General features: G+C 39.8%; 1 protein-coding gene across 2 annotated transcripts in view; it reads left to right on the top strand.

Annotated features, from left to right (window-relative positions):
- The first annotated feature begins 393 nt into the window (after positions 1-393).
- LOC307030687 (tomoregulin-2-like) overlaps positions 394-15,334 on the top strand; it is a 120,808-nt gene continuing 105,867 nt past the window's right edge. For both annotated transcript variants that reach the window (XM_079667268.1, XM_079667267.1), the window contains exons 1-2: positions 394-1,131; positions 12,316-12,425. In XM_079667268.1, coding sequence (XP_079523394.1) covers positions 942-1,131; positions 12,316-12,425 — 300 coding nt within the window. In that variant the 5' untranslated portion in view covers positions 394-941. The remainder of the gene's footprint in view (positions 1,132-12,315; positions 12,426-15,334) is intronic.

The raw sequence follows: 15,334 nt of genomic DNA, 5'->3' as shown, positions 1-15,334 counted from the left end.
TCTCTCTGGAATGCCTGGAGGCAGAGACCCAGAAATAGCGTCTGTGTCGTTTCAAAGCGGGGCAATTATCTGAGGCCTGGCTGGACGAATCGATTTCTGCAGACTTTTTTTTAAATGCTCCTAGCCAATTATAAAGGCAAGCGCATCCCCCCTTCTCTTATCCTCCCTACTCCCCATTCTGGGTGTAGCCAATACCTACCAACTGATAGCGCCAGGACTGTGGTCCCTTTTCCTTCTTCACCTATCTCTCATTCTGACTAACTCTCTTTTTTCCACCAGTAAGATATTCCAATTATTACAAGAGCAGCCTCCCCCCCCCCTCCCTTTTCACATCACGTGATCATAAGCACAGTAGAAACCAGCTGCTGGTGAGAGAGAGAGGGAGAGGGAGAGGGAGAGGGAGAGGGAGAAACTCGCAGCGCCACTGAACGCACCACACATACAAAGTAAACGAAAGGACCGCTCCGCTCCTGCAGGAGTTCTGCTCGTGTCACCCGTGGATACTATCACCCAATCGTCTCCGAAAACCTCTCCGTGGGATTTTTCTGGCTACCTCCTCCTCCTTTTTGTATCACCCCCGCTTCTTTTCTTTTTTTATTTCTCATCTTTCCTCCCCTGTTTTCACCCTTGAGCATCCTCAGGCTTCCCGCAAGTACCTCTACCTTGCCTGGCTAACTTTTCCATCCCACTCCTCCATCGCTCACCAACCCTCGGCAGTTCTCCCCCCCTTACACCACCACCTCCAACCACCGCCACCCTCTTATTGCAGCTTGGAGCCACTCTTCCCCCGGGGCGCACTGCTACATGGGGCGCACGGTGTCGCTCGGAAAATGGTCTGCTGTCGGTCTCTAGGCGCCCCGCTGAACCTGCCGGGATTGGAGTTGTCGGTGCGAGTCTGCGTCTCTTCCCCAGCTCGCCCGTGCGGTCTGGGCCAGTGAGATATGGGTCTCTCCGTGGCGGCGCAGGCACCGCTCTCGGAGCCCCGGCGGCCGCGCCAGTGGAGCGGGACGGCGGGAGGCTGGCTCCGGATCACCCTGGTTTCGTTCCTCGCCACTTTACCTGTGGAGCAGCTGCGCGCCTTCCCGTCCTCTCTCAGCGACTGCCAGACGCCAACCGGCTGGAACTGCTCCGGTGAGAGTCCTATCATACGGGCAGAGTTTTGCCATCTTTGTGCCTTACAATAAAGACGCGTGTTCTGACTCTGCAAAGTTTAGAGGACCTCTCAGATAAGATATCATTGTGGGTCGTTTTCCTTCGTGTGTTTGGACTCTGCGGTGTGATCCCGAGTTCCGCAAAGCCCCGTGATGAGAGGATGCAGAGTTTTCTTTTGGGGAGGGGGGGTTGCTTGGATGTGCTGGTTGAGTTTGTCTCGGAGCATGGCAGCGAGGCATGTCAAAATTATCACCTGGCAGGCACGGATCAATGATTTCGATCCGAGAGAAACAGCAGCAGTGAGGGGCATTTTAACGGGAAATGTAGCTGGATAAGGACTGGGAAGCGGGAAAAACGCGGTGTGCGCCACAATAATAAAAGCAACACTGTTATTAACAGGAGATAGTTGAGGTTTGTGTACTTAATCTGTCACTTACATTACAGTCAAATTGGAGATATTTATACTAATCATGCATTAAATTCCCTTAATTTCAATAAAACGCACTGATAAATCTTATTTAATTGGCTTTTTTGATATCCTAGTCGTTCCATCAAGTGTACCTTTAAATACAAATCTACTTGTTCTCTTTTATGGGACATCGAGCAGTAAACTTGTTTTCTCTGCTCCTTGCCCAGAGCGATAAAAGCAGAAGGAGCGGACCAGGCTGCAGCGCCTCCTCGCCTCCCTCTGTAAATCAGAATGTGCCGCCATATATTTCCCCTGTCGCCTGTCCAAGTCTGAGCCCTTAAAATAGCTCCGAGCCGATTCCACACACACTCACGGCCACGGGCAGTATTGATATTATAGCTCATAACAGCCACACGTCAATATGGAATCATGACTGCCGTTTGCAGCTCCCAATACCAGCAGGGTAGGCTCGGATGTTGAACTAAAGAGAGTGCTGATATCAAACATCATAGAAAGAACTCGCAGGAGGTTTCAAGAAAACAAATCTATGTATAAGAAACAAGAGACCTCATTTGGATTTCAAAATGAATTTGATTATGATTATAAGTTAATTAGACGGAACTAAAACTCAAACATGTGAGGGTTTTAATGTAGCCTATTAGTGATTTAAAAGGAAGAAAAAATGTGAAATTAGACACCCCGGTAAAGTATACAACAGTTGAGAATAGGATAATTCCCTAAAAGTAAAGCTTCAAAATGCATGGTGTAATCCCTTAAATGCACAATTTTAGATTTAAATAAAAAAAGTCTATTGATTGATTCATTCATCTATTCCAAATGTCAGTGGTTGTGATGCATGAGCTGATTTGTCTTTAATATGTTAATTTGAAGTGGTTTTTGGTGTGTGAGCATATGTTTATTTAGATGCTCCTTAATGATTATATTGGAGGATGCTTTAGTGTTGTTGTCGCTGGTGCTGATGATCTGCTCGTGACTGATAATAGTGCACATCCTGTATGTACACACTTTTCTCACTTCCTGACACTCATATGCATCTCAAGGCTTTTATCCAACACGCCTTGAGGAGGCTTAAGAGCATATACTGAGAACAAAGCACACGTACACACATGCCCCCAGCATCAATTACAATTAATAGGACAGAACAGGTGACACGTGGTCTGTCGTAAAAAACTCCTTTCAGAAATAATAACTATAAAAGAAAAAACTCACGGTAATTGCACCGGGCTTAATTATCCACTCCTTCCTGCATATCATGCACTTTAACAACAACATTAATGTGTGACAGTATTCAGCTAGGGAGAATGAGCCAGGCTGGAAAAACGGCTTTGTGATGAGTTCCGTGTCACCTCGGTGCTAAGACTCAGATAATTATGGGCTGTAGTGTCATTAAAATGGGGATAGGGGTACCATGTTGAGCAGTACTGGCTTTGAACTCTGGATGACTGAGATTCTGTTTGGTGGAATAGAAGAGAAAGGGAAGAGCGTTGACAAAGATTGGCATTCTGGTTGGTTTGTATCTGTGGATGGTCATGAATGACTGTCATTTGAAGGCAGATCTGAGGCAGATCTGAGCATCTTGACACTAAGTTAATCTTTGTTCTGTGGTGAGCCCAGGGATAGACTTGGTCTTGAGATGTCTGTGGTGAACAGAGTGTGTCACCAAGATACATGCATTATAAGGAGTGTTCTGGAAAATACATCTTGATCGACTAAACTGTTACAGAAACAACATTTGTTCCTATTTCTTTACATGCTGTATGTTTTTGCAAATTAATGCATTTATTGATGTTATGTTTGGGTAATGGAACCCGTAATTTATACATAGGAAGTGTTAAAGTAAAACTTCACAAGTCTTCTAAAAGAACTGTGAAACCTTTCTGTCACCAGCCAACGTATTGAGGAAGTGATATAACTGCAAGTGAAGTGATTTTCACTGAAGACATTTCTGACATGCCAAAAGCATACATAAGAAATATTATTTAGCTATTCAGTTTTAGGTTATTGATCAAGCTGGCTCGCTGTCACACTGTCATGGCATACTGGGATAGTACTGATGGTTGGAAATAAGTTATTTTAAATTTGTTTTAGATTGGAATTTTCTACATCTTTTAACCAGGAAAATATACTTGTTTTAACGGATTACTCTTACAAGAAATACCTTACTGTAGGGGGGAAGCGTGGCACTGGTTCTGTCATACTGTGGGTGCACATTAAAAGCTGGAAAGTACTTTGAAGTACTTAACATTTATGACAGGTAAATTCAGTTTTTCTGTGGCCACTAGAGGGCAACACAAAATGCTGTACATATATTGTGAAATACAATATTTCACCAGGCATGTTCACACCAAATATTCAAATATTTTATCTAAAGAGCCTGATTTAAATGCCAATCTCACAGTCAAATCATCGTACTGGTGGGAAAACGTGGTTCTTTGTATCTGGCTGGCATCTGTCCCGCACTTTTTACGCGTAAGAAAAACTGCTTCGTTCCACTAGAAAAAGGACAAAGACACAACAATGCGATTCGACAATCAGTCTAAAATAGGCAAGAGTTGACCAATTAGATTTAACTTGATGTATTCTTGGTCAGTTACACCCCTACTAGTTATTTGTGAAATGTTCCCATTGGTTTATCAGAACTTTGTTGCTGAAATCAAATGTCTGTACTTCTGGCAGTAACACTGATGAGAGCCATGAGACTCAACCTAAACAGTTGTGGGCTGTAAACCAAAACATTGTGCCTGAAAGACGCTAAAACACTAAAAAAACTGCTGAGTCAGGGGATAATGTTCTCCGGGTTCAGGACAAATTCATGCTCGATATTTCACAAGCCCAATAAGCAATGTAGTTTTTGAGGTCTTATTAAGATGCTAATTTACCTCCATTGAAAAGCTGGTTCTCCATTAATTAAGCATCTGCATGGAATGGTAATGGGGAACCACAGCTTTTCAAATTAATTGGACAGGTTTTTTTTATATCCTTTCGGCACAGTTGACTGTGTATTCAGCATTTTTTGTAATCATCACAGTGGTGGCATTTTGCCTATAGTCTTTTTTGGCTTGTAGGCCTATTACTTTAGATAAACAAGCAGAGTCTGTGTTATCTTTAAAAGGTGCACTTAATGAATGTTCAAGAATTTGTGCCATTTTATTCATCCGTATCAAAAACAAGTTTAGGTGTTAATATTCATCTCTTGCCTTCCTAAGTACCAGTTGCTCCCATTTCATTTTTAGGATTCCATGATTGCAGTATTCCAAGAATTTAAATCCAATGATATGATACCGTACATTCCCTGTGGCAGAATTTCTGAGCAAGAGCCACAATCCCTTCTTCTCTGAACCCCCCCCCCCACCCTTGATTTTGTTCACTCTGAAAGGCCATGTGACGCTTTGATAGTTGAAGTGACAGGGATGAGTGCAGAATATGCAAAGCTGCCTGTAAATCCCATCAAGTGGAGTGAATTACCAGTAGTCTGGAGAGAATTGGCCATCTGCTTTCAAGAGTTGTCAACACGGAGGTCAAGAGAGCTTCCTTTGCAAGCAGGTCCACACCTTTGAGAGACAACAGCGGCAGAAAAACATGAAAAAAGACACGTAGGGAGGTCTAATCAGAAGAGTTACTAATTAGCAACGAGCATGGAGGGAGTTGTTTTGTTGCTTTGTTTCCTAAATGTAATGCTGTAATTAGAGCACCCGTTCTGATCAAGCTCATTAATAACTTGTAATAACATAATAATGGCTGAAGTGACTCTCCCTATTTGAAAACCTGTTGCAAAGTCATAGAATAAAGGGCCCCTGGCTTAAGGGAGGTCACGAAAGGATGTCTCACCGCTGTGGTTGTTCAGCCTTCATTATTAATTTAGCCTACTTAATTATTTATCAGAACAATGCTTAAGACAGGGAGGAAGGACTCCTGGTGCTTCTTTAGTGTTGTGAAATTACAGGTAGGTAAGGAGGAGGAGATGCATTTGGCTGACAAGCTCTCTCTTTTAGACAAGTAAGTGCTTCGCTCGCCATCTTAATCGTTAGCATATAAACATTCCCTTTTCAATATTTGATGTTTGCTAGCTTGTTTTCGTTAATTATTCAGCTCACTGTAATCTCCTCCTGGAACGGCAGGAAGTGTTAGTTTTCCAGGCCTCTGACACAGGGCAACTCAGGCTGTGCACAGAAACCCCCGGATCAACCAGCAGCATTTTATGGAAGACGGTATGCAAGAGGGAGTTTGCTCTCTAATCAGTGCGCTTATAGTGAAATGGTATCAATTATAAACAATAATTTTTCAAGATAGTAATAAGACAAGAACACACAAAGCAAATGAACAAGACCCCACCTAGAGATTTAACCACAAAGAAACACATGTAAACAACGGTGGGTCATATGTTAACACTATTGCACAGGAATATGTCCCTACAATTGATTTATGTAACATTAATGATGTCGGAATAAGAGTATGTTCCATTTATAGAGTATTTTAGATGTAAAAAAACATGTTAAAAAGCTAATATTTCAGGTAAAAATACTTCATATTTGACTCAATAAGAGGAAATTATATATTTGTTATAGCCATAACAGCAGAAATGTGGACAAAAAAATGACTTTGCTTCATTATTTTGAGTTGGATTCGCACAGCTGTGTCAGAGTAATGTATCACTTTTTCTTGTACTAGTTTAAGTATGTATCTTAAATCTTTTGATATTGTACAAGCTGCGCAAATTCCAGTCCCTAATGTCCACAATTTTCCGAAGAAAATGTGCTAGCTTTTCCGCCCAGAGCTTTATCTGAAACACATGATTTCTCTCTCTTTGCAGTTTGTCTCTTTCTCGTACTGTGCTGTGTGCACCATAAAAGGGTTTCAGATTGTATTTTGAATGTGTGAGACCATAGATGTGTAAAGAGAACTTGAGAACTGCGCCAGGCATCGAACCAATTGGACATATTGGCCAAACCGAGGACTTAGATCTTCCAAGTCCGTCATATTTTGCCAATTGGCCCACAAATAAGAACACTGAAATAGCACTTCATTAATTTAAATAATTATGTTCGAAAAGTTTGAATTACTTAACAAATCAAAAGTGTGTAAACCGTTTGCATGCAAACTGAGACCAAGCAGTTCAAGGAAATTCTAGTGTGCCTGCATTATGGGCACATTACATGACATGTTACTTGTTAGACGCTTTTATCCAAAGCGACTTACATACTCAATACTGTCGACAATCCCCACAGGAGCAATTTGGGGTGAAGTGTCCCAGGGACTCAACAACATGATGACTGCAGTGGGGTTTGAACCTGTGCTCCCCTGATCCGAACACCAACGCTCTATCCACTGCACCACAAGCCTCCATATATGCTAAAGACCAGGAATAAACACTTTAAACTGTTTTCCTTATTTACCCTTGGTGAGACACAACTTACTTTCAATCAGTACCCGCATTAACAAAATATAAGACAGCAAAAGGGTAGACTATTTCATAGTTTTCTTATACAATACTATTATTTTCACTACAAGTTCTGGTACTGCCTGTAATGTGGTAGCAAACTTTACAACGTTGTGAATTAAATTGTCAAAACATGACACACTACAACTTCATCTTGTCCCTTAACACAGGTAAAATGCTTGTAAAATATAGTCCATCTTGTGCGTATTGATACATAATTTTCTTACTTCATCAGCGTGAAAACTAGCATTAGGAGTCAGATTTCATATTGTATAACTTGATCTAGCTTTACATGTGACACCATGTCTAGTTGCTTTGTTTACAGTTAGAAAAGTACTTCACAAACATGTAAATAAAGTGTACTGCGATAGATTAGTTTAAAAATACTCTTAACAAATCACTTTCTGAAATAATAAAGCCCCTGGTATCAAAAAATGGTTTGGTGTTCAAAAACTTTGATGGATTAACTGACTTATCAAGACTTATCAGTTATACTGACAGTTACGGTGAATTTATATCTTGGGATGATCCTAGTTCTGCACATTGGGAATGTTAATCTTTGAAAAATAATTCATATCTTGAGGATGTAGTTTAATCATGATTTTCTTTGCCAAAGTGTTTGAAGGAAAGTGTTTTGCAACACTTACTGACCCCTTTCAGAATGTTTCTTTTACTACACTGGCACGTTATTATTTCTGCAGTTTTTTGGACAGGCTCCCTGTAGATGTCAGAACTGAGATTTAGCTCAGAAATGGATCTGAGGTGTTGGAGACAATAACAGTAAATGCTTTACTTTGTTAAATGGTGTGGATGTGGATGCTACACTCCTCTCTGAAAAATCCATGGGTGTGCAGAGCTGTCGGCAACCGCTTCTTTACCTGCTCCACAAGGAAAACCATTTGTGTTTAGAAAACCCAAGAAGCAGAGTAAATGTGAAGAATTTAAAAAGGAGCTAACGGCTTGAAATTCACTCATCATGTTTAGATTTAAGCTACACTTTGAGCTGTTTCTTATAGACAATGTACTTTTCTCTGCAGTGAATCTCCCCTTATTTTAGCAATGACTTATGCTCCTTTTTTAGTGGCGTAAAGAAAGCTTTTTTACAACAAATCTTGCTCTAGTGCTGTTGATGTTCTCTGAAATTATGCAGTCCGATTGCTGAATTTTAAACAGTTGCTACCTCTCTGTAAAGGGAGTGTAGCACTTGCATGTGTGGGTGATTGTGTGTCATTTATAACTGTGACACTAACCACATTTTTTTAAGAATATTGCGTTCCCAAGAACTTAGCTGACAAGTATGAGAAATTGCCTCCCAGGTTGTAACAGTTCTGTAAATCTATATTTTCAGGCGCTTTAAAGCAATCAATGTCATATAAATAATTGAGATTGGTGGTTTATTTTCTTTGGAACCAAAACCCTGTTGGCCCAGATTTTTCTGAGAGGTGATCATCTGGGACATTTATTCTATTATGTGTTATACTTGTTTCACTCAGAGGCTTGACATCCCTAACAAAAGCTGATGCGTCCTTGTAAACATTCCGCGGAACACTCTTTTGTCATTCTAGTGTCGACAAAGTGTCCTTTTTATTTCATCTATCAGTCTTGATTGCTCTGTTGCTCATATAACCAGCTGCAATGAATACCTAAGTTGTTGTTTACAAGTGATACATGTGTTCTTCTTGCTCATGTCTGCTGAAGATATCCAAGCTGCACATCTGTTTATTGGTAAGGAAGACGGATTAACAGAATGTTCAAGATTAACTTTCTCTCTTTTTCCTTTCATTTAAAAACAATTGCCTGCTGTCCAAAAAAATAAAAAATCAAACGATGAAATTAGTAGCTTGGAGTGACCAAAAACAAACCCATCTTACAAAGCTTGTGAGAAAAAGGATCTGAAATGTTCCAACCATTTATATACACCTAGCCAGCGGTATGATCGTCATTATAACAATGCCTCTCTCCAGTGGGCATTACAGTGCCAGTTGCCTGGGTGCCAATTTGTTTTGGGCTATCCAGATTGCCTGGTATGGCCCTCTTTGGGCTAAGGGCTTTGTTCCATCCATGCACTCCAAGCGTCAATACCTCTCATGTCCCTGTTCTTGGCTCAATGATTGTATATTTGCATGGAGAGCTTGCACTTTATGGCCATTCAGGACCCTGGCAAATGGCAGGTTCGTTTTAACACTGGGCCTCTTTTCCATGGGGTATTATTGCCTGATGGGTTGTTCCATGCCAAGGAGGGTTTTTAGAAGTGGAAAAGGGGCATTGGTTATTAGAGTCAGGTTACAGAAGGTGCAGAGTCTGTCTCCAATATAATAAGACTAGCGTGATGATGTTGAGTTTCTCTTCTTTCTTTTGGTGATTGAATCTGTCGGTTTTTTACCAGGGCAATAGGGATGTAGTACCATTAAACTTGAAGTATGATAGGACCTGGAACAAAAATATAAAAGGGTGATTTCAAAGTGCTCCTTTTGATGGAGTTGAATCACTTGTGCAACTGTGAATGTCTTTTTGTGTTATTTCATTCTGTTGTGCCAACTGATTGTGTGGTGGCTGTCTTTTGAATACAACTATTTGAAGGATGGTTGAACCTTACACAAGTATGACTAAAACATACAGTAGAGCTACATGCTGTGATAGTGGGTTGTGAGAGTCAGAGGACATGGTGCGGAGGTGTCCTTGAGCCTGACAGTGACACCATACCTTCTCCAAGAGAGCTTTTAAAGCTGAACATGACATGTTTGCTCCCTGTAGAATAGGGATAGGTATCGTTGGGATTTTATCGATACCATCACTGCTTATTGATACTGGTATTTATTGATACTCTACTCATACCTTCATCATTTTGTGCAAATAATAACGTGATGTTGCGTGAAAATATGTGAAAGATTAAATATATATTTATTTACATAAATAACTGTATTGTTAAAGTCTTTGAGAAGAACAAAAACAAAAAAGGTAACAAAATAACTTATAAACTAAGATTTTGGATGTCTCATGTGTTTTTTATTCAGCTATTATTGTGGTATTTCAGAATGAATCAAAGCATTAAAACATGAGGCTCAGTATTTTAAATGGTTCGAACGCCTTCATCACATGAGTGTTTCTCACCAACCAGAACGTAGCGTAACATACATACAGATAGCAGCCATGATGTCCAGCAGCTTACCAGTATCATAAGGCTGACCAATCAGGTACCAGTACCAATTTATTACCGGTTATTGATACCCATCCCTACTTTAAAAACATAATCACTAAAGAGTGTATCTGTATGAGATCAATTTAACACTCAATTAGAAGTTGTTGATACTCGAGTTGCAGCCTGGTAAATTACCTGACATTCAAATATATTTCTTCTAAGAGATGTTGGAGCATCAATTAGTATTTGCTTGATCTCAGTCAAAAAGGTAAAATAACTTGCATGCAACCATTTTCAGTCAGGCTACAAGCATGAACTGAGACAAATAAAGGCAAAAACTGCACATTGTTCATCTTTGAACATCAAAGATAAGTATCTTTGTTCACCCTCTGCTTGAAATTCAAATTACACCACACATTCTGGACTGCAGGCTTTTCTTGAAATACAATATTTGTCATATTTAATGCTTCATTAAACGGTTTTAAATGTTTAAAACTACCAAGCCCTAACGTTGCTGCTGCAAAGCCACATTTGAAGTTAATCTCTCCTAATCAGCTGGAACAGTAATATATAAGGTGTTGCATTGTTATCATTGTATCAGTTTCCACAGTTCTCTTTGCTGTTTTGCTGAAGAGTTGGACATCTCTGGCTACATATGTATTTCTCTTTAATTCAGGCGAGTGAGACACAAAATAGTAAGACACAGACACTGATATGTTATATAGGAGCTCAAGTGTCCCTGATGCACTTGATTTACGGCGGTGGTTGACGTTTAATCAAATTTAGATACAAATAAGACGCTTTGGAAGAAACACATGTGTATCAAAAGTGACAGTTAAATTACGTCATGAAACTACAAATTGGCCGATAAACATTCAAGGCCAACAGTAAAATACAGAGAGAGTTGGCAATGATAATTGCATGTGATGCCAAACTTAATTGCAAATCAATTATTATAGATGCTAAACAAAGATGCTCAACATAAGAAAAAATAAGGGTTACATTCCAAACAGCAAAGCAGCATATCATTCCTGAGTGCAATGTAATTTTTATTTGCATAACTGCTGGTATCAGTCAGGCTCTAGTGTATTTTAAAGCTGATGTAGCAGATTGTATAGATGCATAATAATGACTTATAGACTAAGCCCTCCAAAGATAGTTTAAACAATCTGATAGTCAGAGAAAGAAATCATGATTTACTGCACAACGTCCCAAATCAGGCTGTAATCCGACCCATGTGTTATCATCAGCAGTCAGTAATTTGTCATTATAAACAGAGCAGTCTTTTTGCTCATAACCCCCCCCCAACAGCTGAAGTCTTAAAGTTGATAAAAAGTAATGCTACTGGAAATGTTTTGTGTTCTGTGCCAAATCTTCAGCCACATAGCAAATTGGAATAAAGCCTTTGCGTCTTTTACCTTGAAATTAATGAGATCATACTGCTGGCCAAATATTCCCCCCAAGGATAAATCATAATGCTCCAACAATAAACATGTCCGACTCTATTTCAGCTGGAATTCAATCACATTTAGATGTACTTTTGAAATGCAAAAGACTGCATGTACATAAGGTTGTCTTTTGTAAGCAATCAGTTCAGGTAGACTAATAGCCCTGGGCTCAGTCTAGTCTCATGCCCATGTGACTCTTTGATTTGATTCAGGATGCTTTGTTGGAGTCATTTGAGATCCCTAACGCAGCCTGAATCGGATCATATCCCAGGTTTGCCTCTCCAGGACAACGCCCAAGAGTCAACCTTGTTGTACACAAACAAATATCACAGGACAAACCTAAATAAACAAGTAGAGAATCAAATGCTACCGCCTATGTGACGTTGTGGGCCGATATATTTAATCAGTGCTGTCCACCACCATCATCCAAACACCAAATGAAGGAATAACTTTTGTTCATCCCTCCAGAGACAGGTTTTTTTTTAACCGTCTTTCATCATTTTGGCAGCTAAGGACAAGCATGTGTACTAGCATTGTCTTTTTTAAAGTGCACAGTAAGTGATCAAAGAGTGCATGGTGCTTTGGGAGCCATGACTAATGGTGGACACTCATTATGGACGACCCTGGATGGGCCGAGGTTACAGTTGCTTGAGGCCTGAACACAGAAACACTTAGTCACTGATGTCTCTTGTTGGCTTTGGTCCTCCAGGTTTTGATGACCGCGACACAGACCTGTTCTTGTGCGACACCAACACATGCAAGTTCGATGGGGAATGTCTAAGAATTGGGAACATGGTGACATGCATTTGCGACTTCAAGGTAAGATCTTTTTATACTTTTTTTTCACTGTTCTATTTTCCTTTTGAGGTGTGTTTGGTGTTAATGGGAAGTTCATTAAACAACCTATAGAAATGCAAAACGGCCTCAGTTTAGACAACATAATTATGTCCTTCTGCTTACCGCATCATTTAAGAGAAAGCATTTCATAACATTAAACCGTAGGCAGGGGCACCGCCAGGGATTTTGGGCCCCATGAAAAGATATCACATCGGGCCCCACCACCAGGCCCAGGCCACGCCAACCAAGCACAATTGCTGTAACCACGCCTCCAGAACCCAACCCCCTCATTTATGCTTTAAATAACTCTACCTGTACAGGCTCGCCTCTATCTTGTCGTCCAATACTAACCGCACAATATTTACTGACACTGAGCGGTGAACATATAACACTGTGCAGACTGCAAATTCTATTGCAACATTCTGCTGCAGTAGAATTCACTATTTGATATAACACTAACATTCCTGACAATAGACCTCAATAGTCATCTTTTGTGGTGTACATGCCTTTTTAATTAAATTTTTCAATGGAACATTCATAAATCTAAATAAATATAACTTAAATATACATGACCTCTTAAATTAAAATAAAGTGAACATTAACACCAATATTATCATTTATAAAATGCTATAACAAAATAAATAACATAAGCAGCAGATTTTTTCAATTAAAATATACATACCAACTACAAAATAAGCAGGTATTAAAGTGTAAATGGACAACAAAACGGAAATGGAAATGAAAAGGCCTGATGGTGGTGCTAAATTAGAGCCTATTACCTGTTCTGTCTTTTTCTCATCATGCGTCTTCTGTGTGATCCAATATCGTTACCATAGCCTTTCCCTTCAACAGTTATTACGAGCCCTTGCTCAGCCTTCACCAAGAGCCCAGCGCCTAGCCTTCTTACAGGCAAAGTCACTGATCAAGTCCTTGAAATCCAGCTTTCTAGCCAACTGGCTTTCAATGGACAGCATGGCAAGACTGCAAAGCCTTATGGGGGGACAGGGCTGCTGAGCCTAGAAATGGATCTGTTGGTCCTGACACCAGGGGGAGGGACAACTGATTTAGTATGAATAGCTGCTAAAAATGTACCTGCATTTATTAAATGTGAGCTAAAAGAGGAAGGAAATGAAAAACCTCTGAGTTTTCTGTGAAGATATTGACAGTACTTAATGTCAGCAAAACATTACAATTATTATTTACAATGGACTAAGCTTAGCTAACAGACTAATTTCCACCATGGACCACCCACCTTTTCTTTTGAAAAACTGGGTGACATACTGTCGCCCTTTAGTCCCTCTCTCCTGTCTTTTCTTACTTGAAAGCTTGACTTTGTGAGTGGTTGAGAGATGGCACACACATAAGTACTAGCACCCCTCCTCACATGCTCCCACTCTCTGCCAGAAAGTGCGGTGCCGCACAGCATTTGGAGGCAGGACCAAACCATTACATGTAAATAGAGAGGGGTGTACAGAGGCTTTGAATAATTAACTTTTGGCAGACAAAAAGTGAAATGAATCGTAAGTGTAGTGAGTACATTATGAATTTAACGTTATATTAATGTTAATTGTTGATGGTTGATGAAAGGTTACTTAAACATTTTTTCTTAATGTTCTAAAATTGTTTGGGGCCCCTGTCAGTCATGGGCCCTTAGAATCGTCCTAACCTTTCACCCCCTTACGGCGCCCCTGACCGTACGAACACAGATTGTCTTATTATAGCTTTAGCTGTAAATGCTTACGGGCTGTCAAGCTTTGGATTTTCTCACATGTGGAAGCAGTGTGCATTGAGCTGTAGAAGGAACAATACTCTGCATTCAGTTGAGAAATGTTTGTCTTTTTTTGAAACAACTCGAAAGCAAAAGCACAAAAAAAATGTTAAGAATGGATTAAACGGGGTCTTATATACTTACACAAGATGCAATCGTTAGCATTACTAACTAGCTCAAAAAACACTATAGTAACAAAGTCTTACTTACACAAATATTTCATTAATAGCTGTTATTGTTTGTTAAGAAAGCCCTGTTTATGACTGGCATATTCTTTGACTAGTATTACTCCACTGTCTGGAGATCAACATTAAACGCTTTTTTTGTTACGCTTTTGGCCAACGCAGGGTTGGGGTAGATAATCCATTTGTATTCTGTCCACGAGAAAATAACCCTACTTCTCACTTGATTTATTCAACATTTTCCTGTTCAAATCTCCCTCAGTAAAGCATGATGTTTATTTTGTTGATTAAAGTCCTATTTAGTACAAAGAGACAATCAAATGGGTATGATTTAGGGCATGGCTAACATCCAGTTGGGGAGTTAGATGTATTAGTCTGATAATTTTTACCTTTTTAAAGCAGGTTATTCATTCATGAAGGCAAACTGTAATATTTATGTTGGCAAAAAAATGTTGTTCAGTGTTCATATGTCGGGTCCACCCTCTCATGTCTCTTCTGGTTCATAAAAAATAGGATGGCGTTGGCCAAAATGCCAAATTCCAGATTTCAAAAAAGTCTTTCACAAAACATTGGATGACTTAACATGGGCTACTTCATTTTAGATAGTGGAAAATAATAACAAGTGAGGGGAATACAGCATTTTTTAACCAATCCATCGAGCCAAAGTTAGGTTTAATAGGTTATTAGCCATAACCGATAACATCTGGTTTAGTCAACGATTAATCAAGTGTTGTGGGTTGCCAAATTACTCGTCCAAGATTTTGCCAAATAGATAAATCATCTTTCTTATAGTCTAAAAATGTTTGATTAGAACCCAATATATAGCAAAGGTTAGTGTATGCTTGCATAGTACATCAACAACAGAGTAAATGCATGAAACAGAGGAGCTTAGATCAGTTTAATACTTTTATTAAATGGTATTATGTTGCTGTATCTACTTG

The sequence above is a fragment of the Notothenia rossii genome (genome assembly GCF_949606895.1).
Source record: "Notothenia rossii genome assembly, chromosome: 2".
Taxonomy (NCBI): Eukaryota; Metazoa; Chordata; class Actinopteri; order Perciformes; family Nototheniidae; genus Notothenia; species Notothenia rossii.
The sequence above is the reverse complement of the archived record's forward strand: the minus strand, read 5'-3'. Positions and strand labels throughout refer to the sequence as shown.